Here is a 15,163-nt window from a genome sequence, read left to right as displayed (position 1 = left end):
GTAAAAAAAAATTTTAGTATACCCACTCTTAAGTTTGGACAAACTAAAGATCAGATATGATCATTTTCTTAGTCCAATACAGTTGCCATTAAGAAACTCAACAAGACAAGTCTAGATCTCACAAGGGAAATTAAAATGGAGCTTAAACAGGTGAGTTTATGATTTCCCAGTAATATGTTTCTTTGCAGGTCAAATCACTGGACTAAGGAATAAAAGTAGCTAAAACTTGCTCACTTTGTTATGTGTTGAATAAAACACTAGATACACGTGCACTGTTTCAATTTCAAATTTCACTTCGAATTTTTATCACATAATTACATAATTTGTATAGGTTTTCTTGATGCCCGACTGAGAAACAACAAGCTATAGCATGGTCCACAAGTTTGCGTTTGTAACAGTTGATGATAATTAATAATGAGCGTATTTACATCATTCCACTTTGCTTTTTGCGTTATATACCGTATTTTCCAGGTTTTATTTCTGGTTGTGCAAGGATAAAATAGTTACAACAGTGACCATGTAAACTTCATTAAATTATGATAAAAAGTATATTGACTCACTGATGGTCAATACCCTCATAGAGTTAGTCTTGCCAAGGAGAATTGTGCTAATGACAACTCTAACAAAGGTTCAAGATGTAAGACTCGAAAGCTATCATTATTTCTACCTTGCTTAAAGTTGTCTTACAGCACACTTTATCTGATTGTATGGATTATGCTTCCTTTTGATACCCGATGCTTTTCATATCTTTTCAGATGCGTGACATTCGCCACGACAATTTAACTCAATTTATGGGAGCATGCGTAGATACTCCTAACATATGCATCTTGTTCCAGTACTGCCCCAAAGGCAGCTTGCAGGTAAAACATCAACAGGTGGTTACAACAATTGTCAGTATTATATGGTTGTAGACCTGAACAGCGCAATTTCTTTGAAGATCAACTCACGTGGCTAAAGCTACGGTAAAACTGGCAATAAAAAAGTGCAACTTGTTTTGCAACATTGATGCAAATCGACTTGAAAAGCGATGTTACGCGTTTTACTGTCCACGAATGAAACATGTCTTGCTACAAATCAGGTCGTTGCAAGTTGCGTGAATACCGACTTCTGATTGGATAAAATTACGCGGGAGTCACGCCATATACGGGAGCTTTGTCACTTGCTGCAAAACAAGTTTGTCTCTGGCAGTAAATCGCCCATCATGTACAGAATTTGCCGCTACTCTGTACTTTCGCAACCTGCAACAAGCTGGTTTGTTGCAAGACAGGTTTGATTCGTCGGTGATGAAATGCATAACATTGCTTTTCAACTCATTTTGCGGCAATGATGGAGAACAAGTTACAAGTTTTCGCTGCCCGTTTTACCGTACCTTAAAAGTGGCTTTAGTCGTACATTACTTACTGACCACAACTAACCATCCGACTCTTACTCATAGCACGAAGCCTCAAAATTGAAAAAAAAAAATCAATTAATTATATATAAAAAAAGTATCATTGGAAAGAACTGGCTACCCAACAGGTTTTTGTTTTCAGACTTAAAGCTAAAACTACTTTTAAGAGACTCTGTGTAACAGGTTTAATATGTAATATCGATCAGTCTCTTTCAGCATTTCCACTGCTAAGGAAGCCTAAATATAATTTTGTTTTTTGCAATTTTCGAAATACCCAATAGCATGCGAAATTAAGTTCTCAATTTGAATGAACAAGTTTCCACATCCTCAAGTGGAAGCCGGAGACTGGCAAATGCCCAGAAAGGACCGCCAATGCCCACCTTGACTTGGTTACTATCAAGACAACTAAAGATAGTTTCAACTGTCGTTCTTCACCCCTTACTTTACCTCACTGAAAGGATGAGTGGTATAGTACGATCATCTTAAGTCCCCATTCAGAGGTCATTCTCCTCCTTTTCAATTGTTTCTCTTTAGGATATCCTTGAAAACGAGGACGTAAAACTGGATAACATGTTTGTGACGTCACTTGTCACTGACATCGTCAAGGTAACTAGATGCGTTTTTGGTATATATTTATGAGAACAGAAATGAGAATTTTTGAAGTAGTTTGAAGTAATTTTGCGCTTGTTTTTGTCTTTTTTCAGGGAATGAGTTATCTTCATAGTACAGATATAAAATCTCATGGCAACCTTAAGTCATCAAACTGTGTGGTAGATGGTCGCTGGGTCTTGAAGATCACCGACTATGGGCTCAATAAATTTAAAGCTGACCAGGCCGATAGAGAAGAAGGAGAATACGCTAGATTTTACCGTAAGTGTATTATACTGCTTCCCTGGAAAAAAGCTCAAAGATACGTCGAAGATCTTGAACAGTCTTATAACTCAAAATCTGTTGATTAATTTTAATTGAATGTAGGGTGCCTCGCAAAAAGTTCCCTGGCACTTGTTACAAATGATACCATAATTATGTTTGTTACAAATAATATTAAAAGATAAAAAAATGTGTAGAAAATCTTGAATAGTATATAGACCCTTCATGTTTTTTTTTTCAAGTTTTGAAAAAGACCAGTTGCGAGTATCAACACAGGCAGCCCAAACTCATATTGTGTAATCCTCAAAATGGCCATGAATATAAATGATTTGTATGGGAATTCAGGCATCAATAGATTCAAGGAGATAAATACTCGCAGAAATTGTCGATATAACTTTCAATACGCTCTACTTTATTTACTTGGTGTGTTCTTGCTTCCTCTGTGGTTATTTTCCCGATCCATTGCGATTTAAGCGATTTCCTTCAACTTTTTTCAACTGAATTTTGAAGACATTACTACCTACCCTTTCGCGTCATGCAACGACTATTGATGCTTCAGTCTCTGACCCCTTAAGGCATGACCATCTAATCAAATATGCATATTTAGATAAAATGCTATTTAAAACGGTTTGCTTCTATCAATGATCCGAAAACTGAACTACAAATGTAGCTTAAAGCAATATGAGTGCATTTTAGAATCTCAAATTTTCGTCACGTGACTTATAATTGAGAATTAATGGTCAAAATATTTACTGTAAAATAGGGAAAGGATGATGAAAGAGTAACAACTTCTTTTAGGTACATTTCAGAGGCTACTAAAAAGGTTTTTAAAAATTCGCCTTATATGTGTGTTTATGTTATATAGGAATTGGTAAATAAAGGAAAAAGGGTCACGTGTCTTATTAATTACTTAAATAGTTAATAGAATAAATAACATTTCAAATCATACAGGGCGATTTTACGATTTACACTGTTTATGTATTTTATGTATGTATGTTTGAAACCCTTCCCCATTTAGGAAAACGTGTTTTGTGACGTCAATGACGAAGCAATGTCACGTGTTATTTGAAATCAGGTTTCACGTGTTTTTTGCTTTGAACCACATATGTAGTTCACTTTTCAGGATCACTGATGGAACCAAACCGTTCTAAATATCATTTAACAAAATATGCATATTTAATTAGATAGTCATGCCTTCAGTGGCCTGAGGTTGTTTCAGTAACTTATTTCCAGCTCTTTGACGGCGTTCAGATGTAGATATCTAGAAAATGATAAAGCTGTTTCAGTTCTAGCATTAGCAATGTCTTTGTTTGATTGTTTATGAAGGGATGATATGGACGGCTCCCGAACTCATTCGAGCGGGAAAAGAAGCACCGTCTCGTGGAACGCAAAAAGGAGATGTTTACAGCTTTGCAATAATTTGTCAAGAACTTCTTACCCGATCAGGGCCGTTTGATATGTGTTACTATCACACAGAACCAAAAGGTTTGTAAACTTGTTCATAAAAGATTTTGATTTACGAAATGACAATGCCGCCATAGAATGTCGCTAAAAAATTCTGGCGTTCTTACCCATCACATAGAAACTATCTGTTATTTTTCTTTATTCACAGAGGTCGTACAGCGAGTGATGATGCGAGAGAGCCCTCCATTCCGTCCAAAATTCAATAACATTGTGAAGCAGTCTGATCTTCCTGGATTGCGACAAATTACCGAGAGATGCTGGAGTGAACAGCCCGAGGCCAGACCTGATTTTGAGGATTTAAGGCGCCAGATTAGAAAAATGTCGGTTGGGAGGTAATGTATCATTGTTAAGGACTGCATACATAAATACATACATACACTGTTAACAGTTAGCTATTACGACACCTAAAGGGGGATCATGAGGTTATCCCTATTATTAAGATCTCTCCTTACAGATAACCAAGCCAGCTCAGGAAGAGTTGGCCACCCCATCGGGGTCTATATGTCCCCTACTCTTTTCGAACAGTGGTGTGAGTTCTTTTACGTCCCATAAGAACTAGATAAGTGAAATTTCAAAGTGCTGTGCCTTTTGGTTAAAGCACTCTTTCTTCTCAGTTATTTAAAGACCCCAAGTGTTGGTCCGGCAGTCTCTAACTGAGCTAACTAACTAGGCGGCGTTGGTAGTATTGTCTCATTTCTTTAAATTAGACGATATATGTATGCATTTATGCAGGTACTCTTCATTAGAACAAATCAGTGCCACTTAATTCCCACAGAATATCGTCAGATTCGGCGCACAAAAAGCCATTGAACTAATAACCATGACTATTTTCCCTTCTCTATTAAGGAAGCACTTCTTTGTTTTAAAATATTACCCCAGTTTTTGTCTTTTTATTGATAAATTACCCGTACCTGTAGCGGCATTGGTACTGTGGCGTAGTGACAGTTTGCTTGCGCTTTTCGAAGATTTGATGAATATGTGGGGAATTTTACTAATTTATGATTTCCTTTATTTATGAGAAAAGCATATATGACTTAGCTACACTGATCGTGAATTCAATTCTTTGCAGGCATACGAACATAATGGACAATATGGTCAATATGCTGGAAAAATATGCAAATAACCTGGAAAGCCTAGTGGAAGAAAGAACCTCGCAATTGGCGGACGAGAAACGGAAAACAGAGAATTTACTTCATAGGATGCTCCCACCGTAAGTCTATACTGTAAAAGAAACAAAATAAATAAATAACTAAATACTAATGAGTGAATAAATATAGATGATGAATTAAGGAAAAAAAAAGTAAAGATAACTAATAAAAAAAATGGAAATCAATCCCTGTCGACATAAACAAATTTTAATAAGAGTCAACAGAGGAGGTCTCACATACGCTACCGCAGATGATGCGGAAAGAGGAAGTTTGGGCCCTGAACGCATGTGCTAGTCAGTTTCTGATGCCCAGCCAGAAACCTTCATTTACAGTCATGTTTATGTTGTTGATACAGACCTGTGGCGCGTGATTTGGTTCATGGAAAAACCATTGTGCCAGAAAAATTCGACGAGGTATCGATTTTCTTCAGCGATATCGTAGGATTTACGTCTTTGTCTTCGGAAAGTACGCCTTTTCAGGTATGGATAAATTGTTAATTTGCTTATTTTATTAGAAAATTTCTCATATGCTATCCTTGAGTGTTTTTTTTTCTCAATCTCGTTAACACGGATAGCTAGTAACATGACTGCTACATCTTGGAAGGGGAAATCCAGATTTGTAAATACGTTTCTTTAGATGAACCGTACATAACCTTTTTATTTTTTGTCAGGTTGTTGAACTGTTGAATGACCTATACACATTATTTGATGACATCATCAGTTATTACGACGTTTACAAGGTCAGTACAACTGTTCAACATGAACATTTATAATGTTTGAAACGTTTTTCGAGATATGCCTTGAACAGACCTATACGAATCATTTTCTTTTCTCGTCTGCTCCTAGGTTGAAACAATTGGTGACGCTTACATGGTTGTGTCAGGCTTGCCTATCAGAAACGGCCACCAACACGCTGGGGAGATAGCTAGCATGGCATTGCACATGCGCAAAGAGATATATAACTTTAAAATACGTCATAGGCCCAATCAACAATTGAAACTAAGGATAGGAATACACAGCGGTAAGGGGAAAGGAAGATTCGCGTTTATGAATTGAGGAATGTTTCAATTATTATTATCTTAACAACGGTACTTACTGGCGGGTATGAAGATTTTGACATTGTGTTTGCGCACTTTCCTTGAAACGTAGGAAGGGTTATGCCTGAAACCACCCCATTAAGGTGGCTCGACTGGATATTTTAGCGGGATACCTCCCAAGTTTGAGCATTAACTACGTCGGCATGAGTTAAGATATGGAAAAAAAGTTACCACAACTGTATTATATAAAGATGAAAATTTCTTATGATCTGGGTTTTATTGCAATCGGAGTCGCCATGGCAACGTAATGACGCCATTACGTTTTTCATTTATCTTTGTATTTCTCGGTACCAGGAGCTTTTTGAAGAAATCGCTTAAGGGAGTATGTACCTGCCATAATTACCTCCATTATGGCAAAGTTTGAAGAAATTCTATGAGAGCGTTTTCGAAATATTTTGAAATGCAGTTTTAAGAATCATAAAAACAGTGAAATAGCATGCTAGCCGCACAATCCGCTAATATTTTAAGAAAATGATAAGCTTTGGAAACGCGGCTTCATCTCATAGTGGTTTAATTCCATTGAAAACTGCATACAAAAAAAGAGGGGAATTGCTCTGGGCTATCGCGAGTAAGGAGGATTTTATTAACTTGCATTCAGCTGCTTTTGATACAGTTTTTGGAGGTAATTTGGTCCATGCCTAAAAATTTCGCATTTTTCCAAAAACCGCTCGATAAATTTTTTTATAAATTCGACAATCTCGAGATCAATCGTCAAGAAATATTCCCTGCAAGTTTTAAGAACATTGAAAGCAGGGAAGGCTTTTTTAATAGGGCCTCAAATATAGCCAATTTTCCCCCCAGATTTTGTGTTTACAAGCGAGCGTCCTCATTATTCACCGGCATTGAGGGCCTCAAACATAACCAATCTCTCACTGCTATCTGTGACGACAAGCCAATTATTAGCATACTCCGGATATTTCTTCGGAAAGTAATCGAGAAAATTTATCGAGCAGTTTTTGGAAAAATGCGAAATTTTTAGGCGTGGACCTAATTACGTCTAAAAACTGTATCAAAAGCAGCTGAATGCAAGTTAATAAAATTCTTCTTACTCGCGATCGCCCAGAGCAATTCCCCTCTTTTTTTTGTATGCAGTTTTCAATGGAATCAAACCACTATGAGATGAAGCCGCGTTCCCAAAGCTTATCATTTTCTTAAAATATTAGCGAATTGTGCGGCTAGCATGCTATTTCACTGTTTTTATGATTCTTAAAACTGCATTTCAAAATATTTCGAAAACGCTCTCATAGAATTTCTTCAAACTTTGCCATAATGGAGGCAATTATGGCAGGTGCATACTCCCTTAAGCGATTTCTTCAAAAAAAACTCCTGGTACCGAGAAACACAACGATAAATGAAAAACGTAATGGCGTCATTACGTTGCCATGGCGACTCCGATTGCAATAAAAGCCAGATCATAAGAAATTTTCATCCTTATTTAATACAGTTGTGGTAACTTTTTTTTCCATATCTTAACTCCTGCCGACATAGTTAATGCTCAAACTTGGGAGGTATCAACCCCAAAAAATCCAGTCGAGCCACCTTAAGAAAGAGATTAAAGAACATATTGTTTGACCAAAATGTACGAACTTGCTTGTTTTGTTTGTTGCTTTTTTTCCAGGTCCTGTAGTGGCTGGTGTAGTTGGTAACACAATGCCCCGTTACTGTTTATTTGGCGATACAGTAAACACCGCTTCTAGGATGGAGTCAAACGGAGAAGGTAGCTTTAAAACGATTTCCGAAAGGGGGCTTTTCGCAATCGTTACTAGGTGGCTGTGCACTCCTGCCCAATTTTATGTAAACTTAATTGGTAAAGGTTCGCAAGACTCCCTGCTAATATAAGAGGTTGTAAGAACCCCTGGTTCTAAAAACTAATGGTTGTAAGACTCCTGGTTGTAAGAATCCCTGGTTGTAAGACCCCTGATTGTAAGAACCCCTGGCTGTAAGAACCCCTGATGTAAGACCCCTGCTTGTAAAAACCCCTAGTTATAAGACCCCTGGTTGTAAGAAACCCTGGTTGTAAGAACCCCTGGATGTAAGAAACCCTTGTTGTAAGACCCCTGGTTGTAAGAACCCCTTGTTGTTAGACCCCTGCTTGTAAAACCCCTCTTTGTCAGTACCCCTGGTTGTAAGAAGCCTTGGTTGTAAGACCCTGGTTGTAAGAACTCCTGGTTGTAAGAACCCCTGGTTGTAAGAACCCCTGGTTGTAAGACCCATGGTTGCCATACCCCCGATTGCAAGAACCCCTGGTGGTAACACTACTGGTTGTAAGAAGCCCTGGTTGTAAGACCCCTGGTTGTAAGAACCCCTCACCCTAACCCCTGCTTGTAAGACCCCTGGTTGTAAGACTCCCTGCAAATATAACAGGTCGTAAGAGCCCCTGGTTCTAAGAACTAATGGGTGTAAGACCCCTGGTTGTAAGAACCACTGGTTGTAAGACCCCTGATTGTAAGAACCCCTGGCTGTAAGAACCCCTGATGTAAGACCCCTGCTTGTGAAAACCCCTAGTTATAAGACCCCTGGATGTAAGAATTCCTTGTTGTAGGACCCCTGGTTGTAAAAATTCCTTATTGTTAGACCCCTGGTTGTAAAAGCACTCTTTGTCAGTACCCCTGGTTGGACGAAGCCTTGGTTGTAAGACACTGGTTGTAAGAACTCCTTGTTGCAAGAACCCCAGGTTGTAAGACCTCTGCTTGTAAGAAGCCCTGGTTGTAAGACCCGTGGTTGTGAGAACCCCTGGTTGTAAGACCCCTCTTTGTAAGAACCCCTAACCCTAACCCCTTCTTGTAAGACCCCTGGTTGTAAGAACCCCTGGTAGTAGAGCCCTGGTTGTAAGAAACCCTGGTTGTAGGAAGGCCTGGTTGTAGGACCCCTGGATGGAAGATCCCCTGCTTATAAAACCCTTGGTTGTAAGAACCCCTGGTTGTAAGAACCCATAACCCTAACCCTAACCCTAACCCTAACCCTAACCCCTGGTTGTGAGACCCCTGGTTGTAAGAACCCCTGGCTGTAAGACCCCTGGTTGTAAGAAGCCCCGGTTGTAAGACCCCTAGTTGTGAGAAGCCCTGGTTGTAAGACCCCTGATTGTACGAAGCCCTGTTTATAAGACCCCTGGTTGTAACCCTAACCCTAACCCCTGGTTGTGAGACCCCTGGTCGTTAGAACCCCTGGTTGTAAGACCCCTGGTTATAAGAACCCGCGGTTGTAAGACCCCTGGTTGTAAGAAGCCCTGCTTGTAAGACCCCTGGTTGTAAGACACACTGGTTTTAAGAACCCTGGTTTTAAAAACCCCTTGTTGTAAGAACCCCTAGTTTTAAGAGCCCTTGTTCTAAGAAGCCGGGTTGTAAGACCCCTGGTTGTAAGAACCCCAAACCCTAACCCTAACCCCCGGTTGTAAGACCTCTGGTTGTAAGAAGCCCTGGTTGTAAGACTCCTGATTTTACAATGCCCTGGTTTTAAGACCCCTGGTTGTAAGAACCCCTGGTTGTAAGACCCCTGGTCGTAAGAACCCCTGCTTGTAAGAACCGCTAACACTTACCCTAACCCCTGGTGTTAAGACCCCTGGTTCTAAGAACCCCTGATTGTAAGACCCCTGATGGTAAGAACCCCCGGTTGTAAGATCCCTGGTTGTAAGAAGCCCTGGTGGTAAGACCCCTGATTGTACGAAGCCCTGGTTATAAGACCCCTGGTTGTAAGACACCCTGGCTGTAAGAACCCCTTTTTGTAAGAGCCCCTGGTTGTAAGACCCCCCGGTTGTAAGACCCCTGGTTGTAAGAAGCCCTGGTTGTAAGACCCCTGATTGTACAAAGCCCTGGTTATAAGACCCCTAGTAGTAAGAACCCCTGCTTGTAAGAAGCCCTGGTTGTAAGACCCCGGTCGTAAGAACCCCTGGTTGTAAAAACCGCTAACCCTTACCCTAACCCCTGGCGTTAAGACCCCTGGTTCTAAGAACCCCTGATTGTAAGAGCCCTGGTTGTAAGAACCCCCGGTTGTAAGACTCCTGGTTGTAAGAAGCCCTGGTTGTACGACTCCTGATTGTACGAGGCCCTGGTTATAAGACCCCTGGTTGTAAGACACCCTGGCTGTAAGAACCCCTGGTTGTAAGAACCCCCGGTTGTAAAACCCCCCGGTTGTAAGACCCCTGGTTGTAAGAAGCCCTGGTTGTAAGACCCCCGGTCGTAAGAACCCCTGGTTGTAAAAACCGCTAACCCTTACCCTAACCCCTGGCGTTAAGACCCCTGGTTCTAAGAACCCCTGATTGTAAGAGCCCTGGTTGTAAGAACCCCCGGTTGTAAGACTCCTGGTTGTAAGAAGCCCTGGTTGTACGACTCCTGATTGTACGAGGCCCTGGTTATAAGACCCCTGGTTGTAAGACACCCTGGCTGTAAGAACCCCTGGTTGTAAGAACCCCCGGTTGTAAGACCCCCCGGTTGGAAGACCCCTGGTTGTAAGAAGCCCTGGTTGTAAGACCCCTGATTGTACAAAGCCCTGGTTATAAGACCCCTAGTAGAAAGAACCCCTGCTTGTAAGAAGCCCTGGTTGTAAGACCCCCGGTCGTAAGAACCCCTGGTTGTAAAAACCGCTAACCCTTACCCTAACCCCTGGCGTTAAGACCCCTGGTTCTAAGAACCCCTGATTGTAAGACCCCTGGTTGTAAGAACCCCCGGTTGTAAGACCCCTGGTTATAAGAAGCCCTGGTTGTACGACTCCTGATTGTACGAGGCCCTGGGGTAATAAGACCCCTGGTTGTAAGACACCCTGGCTGTAAGAACCCCTGGTTGTAAGAACCCCTGGTTGTAAGACCCCTGGTTGTAAGAAGCCCTTGTTGTAAGACCCCTGATTGTACGAAGCACTGTTTATAAGACCCCTGGTTGTAAGACACCCTGGTTGGAAGAACCCCTGGTTGTAAGAACCCCTGGTTGGAAGACCCCTGGTCGGAAGAACCCTGGTTGTAAGAACCCCTGGTTGTAAGAACCCTTCTTGTAAGAAGCCTGGGCCGTGTAAGACCCCTGGTTGTAAAAACCTTTAACCCTAACCCTAACCCTAACCCCTGGTTGTCAGACCCCTGGTTGTAAGAACCCTTGATTGTAAGAAGCCTTGGTTTTAAGACCCCTGGTCGTAAGAACCCTTAGTTGTAAGAGCCGCTAACCCTTACCCTAACCCCTGGTGTTAAGACCCCTGGTTCTAAGAACCCCTGATTGTAAGACCCCTGGTTGTAAGAACCCCCGGTTGTAAGACCCCTTGTTGTAAGAAGCCCTGGTTGTAAGACCCCTGATTGTACGAAGTGCTGGTTCTAAGACCCCTGGTTGTAAGACCCCTGGTTGTAAGACACCCTGGCTGTAAGAACCCCTGGTTGTAAGAACCCCTGGTTGTAAGAATCCCTGGTTACGTAAGACCCCTGGTTGTAAGAAGCCCCGGTTATAAGACCCTTAGTTGTAAGAAGCCCTTGTTGTAAGACCCCTGATTGTAAGACCCCTGGTTGTAAGAAGCCCTGGTTGTAAGACCCCTGATTGTACGAAGCACTGGTTATAAGACCCCTGGTTTTAAGAAGCCCTTGTTGTAAGAACCCCCGGTTGTAAGACCGCTGGTTGTAAGAAGCCCTTGTTGTAAGAACCCCCGGTTGTAAGACCGCTGGTTGGAAGAAGCTCTTGTTGTAAGACCCCTGATTGTAAGAACCTCTGGCTGTAAGAACGCCTGGCTGTAAGAACCTTGGTTGTAAGATCCTCTGGTTGTAAGAACCCCTGGTTCTAAGACCCCTGGTTGTAAGAACCCCTGGTTGTAAGAAACCTGGTTGTAAGACCCCTGGTTGTAAAAACCCTCGTATTATAAGACCCTTGGTTGTAAGAATCAATGGTTGTAAGACCCTTGGTTGTAAGAACCCCTGGTTTTAAGACCCCTGGTTGTAAGAAGCCCTGGTTGTAAGAACCCCTTGTTGTAAGACCCGTGGTTGTAAGACTCCTGGTTGTAATAAACCCTTGTTGTAAGAACCAATGGTAGTAAGAAGCCCTGGTTGTAAGAACCCTGGTCTGAGTACTTTACAGAGACGACTTTTTATGATAAAAAAATAACGTCTCCGGCCTTTCTCTCTGGCCTGTTAAGATCTTACTATTCATTTCCGCTTTAAAGAGTTAAAAAACTGGTTTTGTTATTCCTTCACAGCTCTGAAAATTCATATCAGCTCGGACACAAAGAGCTTTCTTGATCACCTTGGAGGTTATCATATTCAAGAAAGAGGAGAAGTCTTCTTAAAGGTACATTTAGATGTTGCAGTTACGTGTTCAAGACCGAAGCTCACCCATAAAGACAGCTTCATGCACTTTTCTGAAATGGATGTACACAGAGATGCATACGATTTGAGGGCGTGGGGGGATGGGGTAGGAAGCTGAAGGAGGGCGGGGCCGCTGTACCGGGGATTTGCCCGTACGTAGCAGATAGACCCCATTTTATCATGTAACTTTTGGCTGGGAGGTGTGCGCGATCACGTTACAAAAGAAGTTTCAAAAAGCTCTGCATCGTTAGACAATTCCATTGCGACACGATTCTGGGGGGAAAGGGGAAAGATGGAAGCGAAAAAGGGAGAGAGCTGAAGGAGAGTCTTTCTCTTCTTCCCCCTCCCCCTCCCCTATCTAAAATCTTTTCTCCCCTAGCCCCTTAGGAAGGCCTGATACTCAGGCTAATAAAGGGTGAACTGGTCGCCCTAACGCATTCAATATTTCAAATCCCATAGGGTAAAGGCACCTGGATAACATTTTGGCTCGAAGGTTCGAACATGGCTCCCCGCGTACACGGAGGTCTACATAAAGATAAGCACTGTCCGAAAGTCGTGCCTGCAAAACGACGTGAAAGCCGCTGGGCGCTTGTTAAAGAATTACTTCCAAAACTTACAAAGCAGGCGCAAAATGGTACTTTGCCGCCAGTTAAGATCCCATCGACGCCGAAAAAATGCGTCCAGCTCCCTCCAATATCATAATGTGGCAGCAAGGGGGACTAAAACAAGGCGTGGCTCGTTGATGCGGTCTTGTCGTCGTCCAGCAAACTCTTCCTGCGAGGGTGAGAGCATTCACCTCGAAACAGTTAACTACGAAGACAACAGCTCTTTAATATAAAGCAACTGACTACGTCCGTTAACCAGAGGCGGAAAAAATAAGAGCAATAACACCTGCTTCACTAAGAAAAACTGTCAGCATATAGGTCCCAAGTGCTATTCTAAATGGATCACATGAACTTTAATTAAAAACACAGATCTGGGGAGAACAGTCCCACCGTAATCAAGGGTCCATATTGTCTTATTTACCGTATGTATGCGCACCCCTAACCGTGCGCGAAACAACACTATCAGTGGAAAAAAGAAACTTTACGGCCAGCAATATTTGCTACATGTATATGAGAACATATACTTATCTTACTGTAAATCATATCATATTGGAAAAAAACTTATTAAGAACTTGCTGACACGTTCAACGAGAATTTTTAAACCCATAAATCTCGGGTATGTTTCGCACTAAATATTACCGAAATCATCCAGAATTGTTGCTTGAGTTGTCCCATTTTTATTTATGCCTAGGGTAATTTCTTTTGGCACTAACATAATGAATTGGGAGCTTAAGTAAAGGCGTTTTTGGGCGACGCATGTCAACCAGAAGTGAAGCCTAAATGCTTTACTCATACAGAGGAAATTTGCCCCAATGCAGGGCAAAAAGCCTTGCCCAAGAATGCAAGACGTCCACTTCCGGTTGACGTGCGTCGCCATATAACATCTTAAGCTCGACTAAGTAGTATTTAAACAACTTTACTGAATTTGATATAACTAACAAGTGGGGTGGATGTGCGGAAAATGGCAGCAAGATGGAAATGACTTCCTATTAAACGGGGGATGGATATATTAAATATTGTATCAAGGATATGGTGAGAGAACTACTTGTCAACGAAATAGATATCACGACGATAATTTTTGAAGGATTTTAATGTCAAGATTCAAACTGGCATATTTCCGGGGGACTAAAGAAAATAATAAGCTTATTTATAATCTGTTCGACACTCAGTTCATTTCTGTTTGATGGTAACTTAAACTTAACTAAGTAGCCTTTTAACAATCCAGTTAATGGCGGGCATTTTAAGCCTTCTTTTTGGTCCTCAAAGCAAATAAACAAAGTAACAAAGAAGAACAAAACAATCTTTAAACTAGAGAAATGCAAACTGACATAACAAACAAATTTATATTTAAAACAAAAAAGAAACCATAAAAAAAGGAGAACAAAAACGGTGCTTGAACGCCTTGTAGGACAATTAAAATGTGTACATGTTGTAAATTAAATAATTGAAAATCTCTTACTTTTGTAACTGTATTCTGTCTTGACGGGATTGTTCTCGGTCATGAACTTCATCTCGGTTGCTGAATTGAATTACACACTAGACGTCCATGCCCTAAAAGGGGCTATTTTGTACGAAATATTGCTATTTTCGGTCAATTCTGCATGCGGTGAAATCATAACTATACACAAAATGTTCCTGTGGCGGTTATAATAAAAAAGATGTTAAACAAAATTCATCAGAGCACCGTAACCATATTAACTTTTTGGTGATTTTGCAGGGATAACATTACATGTAAAAAGCTTGAAAAAAGTTTGCCCAACATTTCCTAGCCTGCGAGCAAGCTCTCCTATTTGGGCGTGCGAAGCGAGCCGCGCGAGAACGCGCGAGCGAGTGGCAAAGCCGCGAGGTGCCGGCGAAAGGAGAGCTTGCAACCATCCCTTACAAATTTTCATTTGTACTTCGCCCAGACGAAGGGAAATACCATTGGCTTAAAAATGACGTTCCGGAAATTAAAGTTGATTGATAACAGGCCTAGCCGGCCTGCCCTAAATTTTGGCGGGAAATGTAGAAACACGATGCTCTTTTCGAAAAAAACCCGTGTTATGTCGGCGATCGCGATGTCATAAAAGAGAGAGGAGTTTTTTACCTTGTTTGCACAGCGATCGCGAAATAGAAAGCTGGCCAAATGCGTCTCGAAAGCTTTTAACTTTCTTGTCTCTGTTCCCAAAACAGAAGAAGAAGAAATGTTCAAGCCTATTTTGCCAGTCCACGTTTCAACTGTGTGGCTCTCGTCCACAACAATGATGCTAACATTATTGTGTAATGTTGACGAAGAATCCTTTAGCAAGTTCTTAAAATCTTTCTCCATAACACGTTCCGCCGAGA

General features: G+C 41.4%; 1 protein-coding gene across 1 annotated transcript in view; it reads left to right on the top strand.

Moving 5' to 3' along the window:
* LOC140941554 (atrial natriuretic peptide receptor 1-like) overlaps positions 1-14,571 on the top strand; it is a 51,220-nt gene extending 36,649 nt beyond the window's left edge. Inside the window, exons 16-28 of the mRNA XM_073390578.1 lie at positions 73-150; positions 756-860; positions 1,925-1,996; positions 2,095-2,260; positions 3,587-3,745; positions 3,873-4,056; positions 4,794-4,934; positions 5,228-5,351; positions 5,543-5,611; positions 5,718-5,892; positions 7,587-7,685; positions 12,125-12,216; positions 12,693-14,571. Coding sequence (XP_073246679.1) covers positions 73-150; positions 756-860; positions 1,925-1,996; positions 2,095-2,260; positions 3,587-3,745; positions 3,873-4,056; positions 4,794-4,934; positions 5,228-5,351; positions 5,543-5,611; positions 5,718-5,892; positions 7,587-7,685; positions 12,125-12,216; positions 12,693-12,935 — 1,707 coding nt within the window. The 3' untranslated portion in view covers positions 12,936-14,571. The remainder of the gene's footprint in view (positions 1-72; positions 151-755; positions 861-1,924; positions 1,997-2,094; positions 2,261-3,586; positions 3,746-3,872; positions 4,057-4,793; positions 4,935-5,227; positions 5,352-5,542; positions 5,612-5,717; positions 5,893-7,586; positions 7,686-12,124; positions 12,217-12,692) is intronic.
* Positions 14,572-15,163: the final 592 nt, after the last annotated feature.

Source organism: Porites lutea, chromosome 6 (assembly GCF_958299795.1).
Source record: "Porites lutea chromosome 6, jaPorLute2.1, whole genome shotgun sequence".
NCBI classification, from domain to species: domain Eukaryota; kingdom Metazoa; phylum Cnidaria; class Anthozoa; order Scleractinia; family Poritidae; genus Porites; species Porites lutea.
Note: the sequence above shows the minus strand (reverse complement) of the source record. Positions and strands in the feature narration are given on the sequence as shown.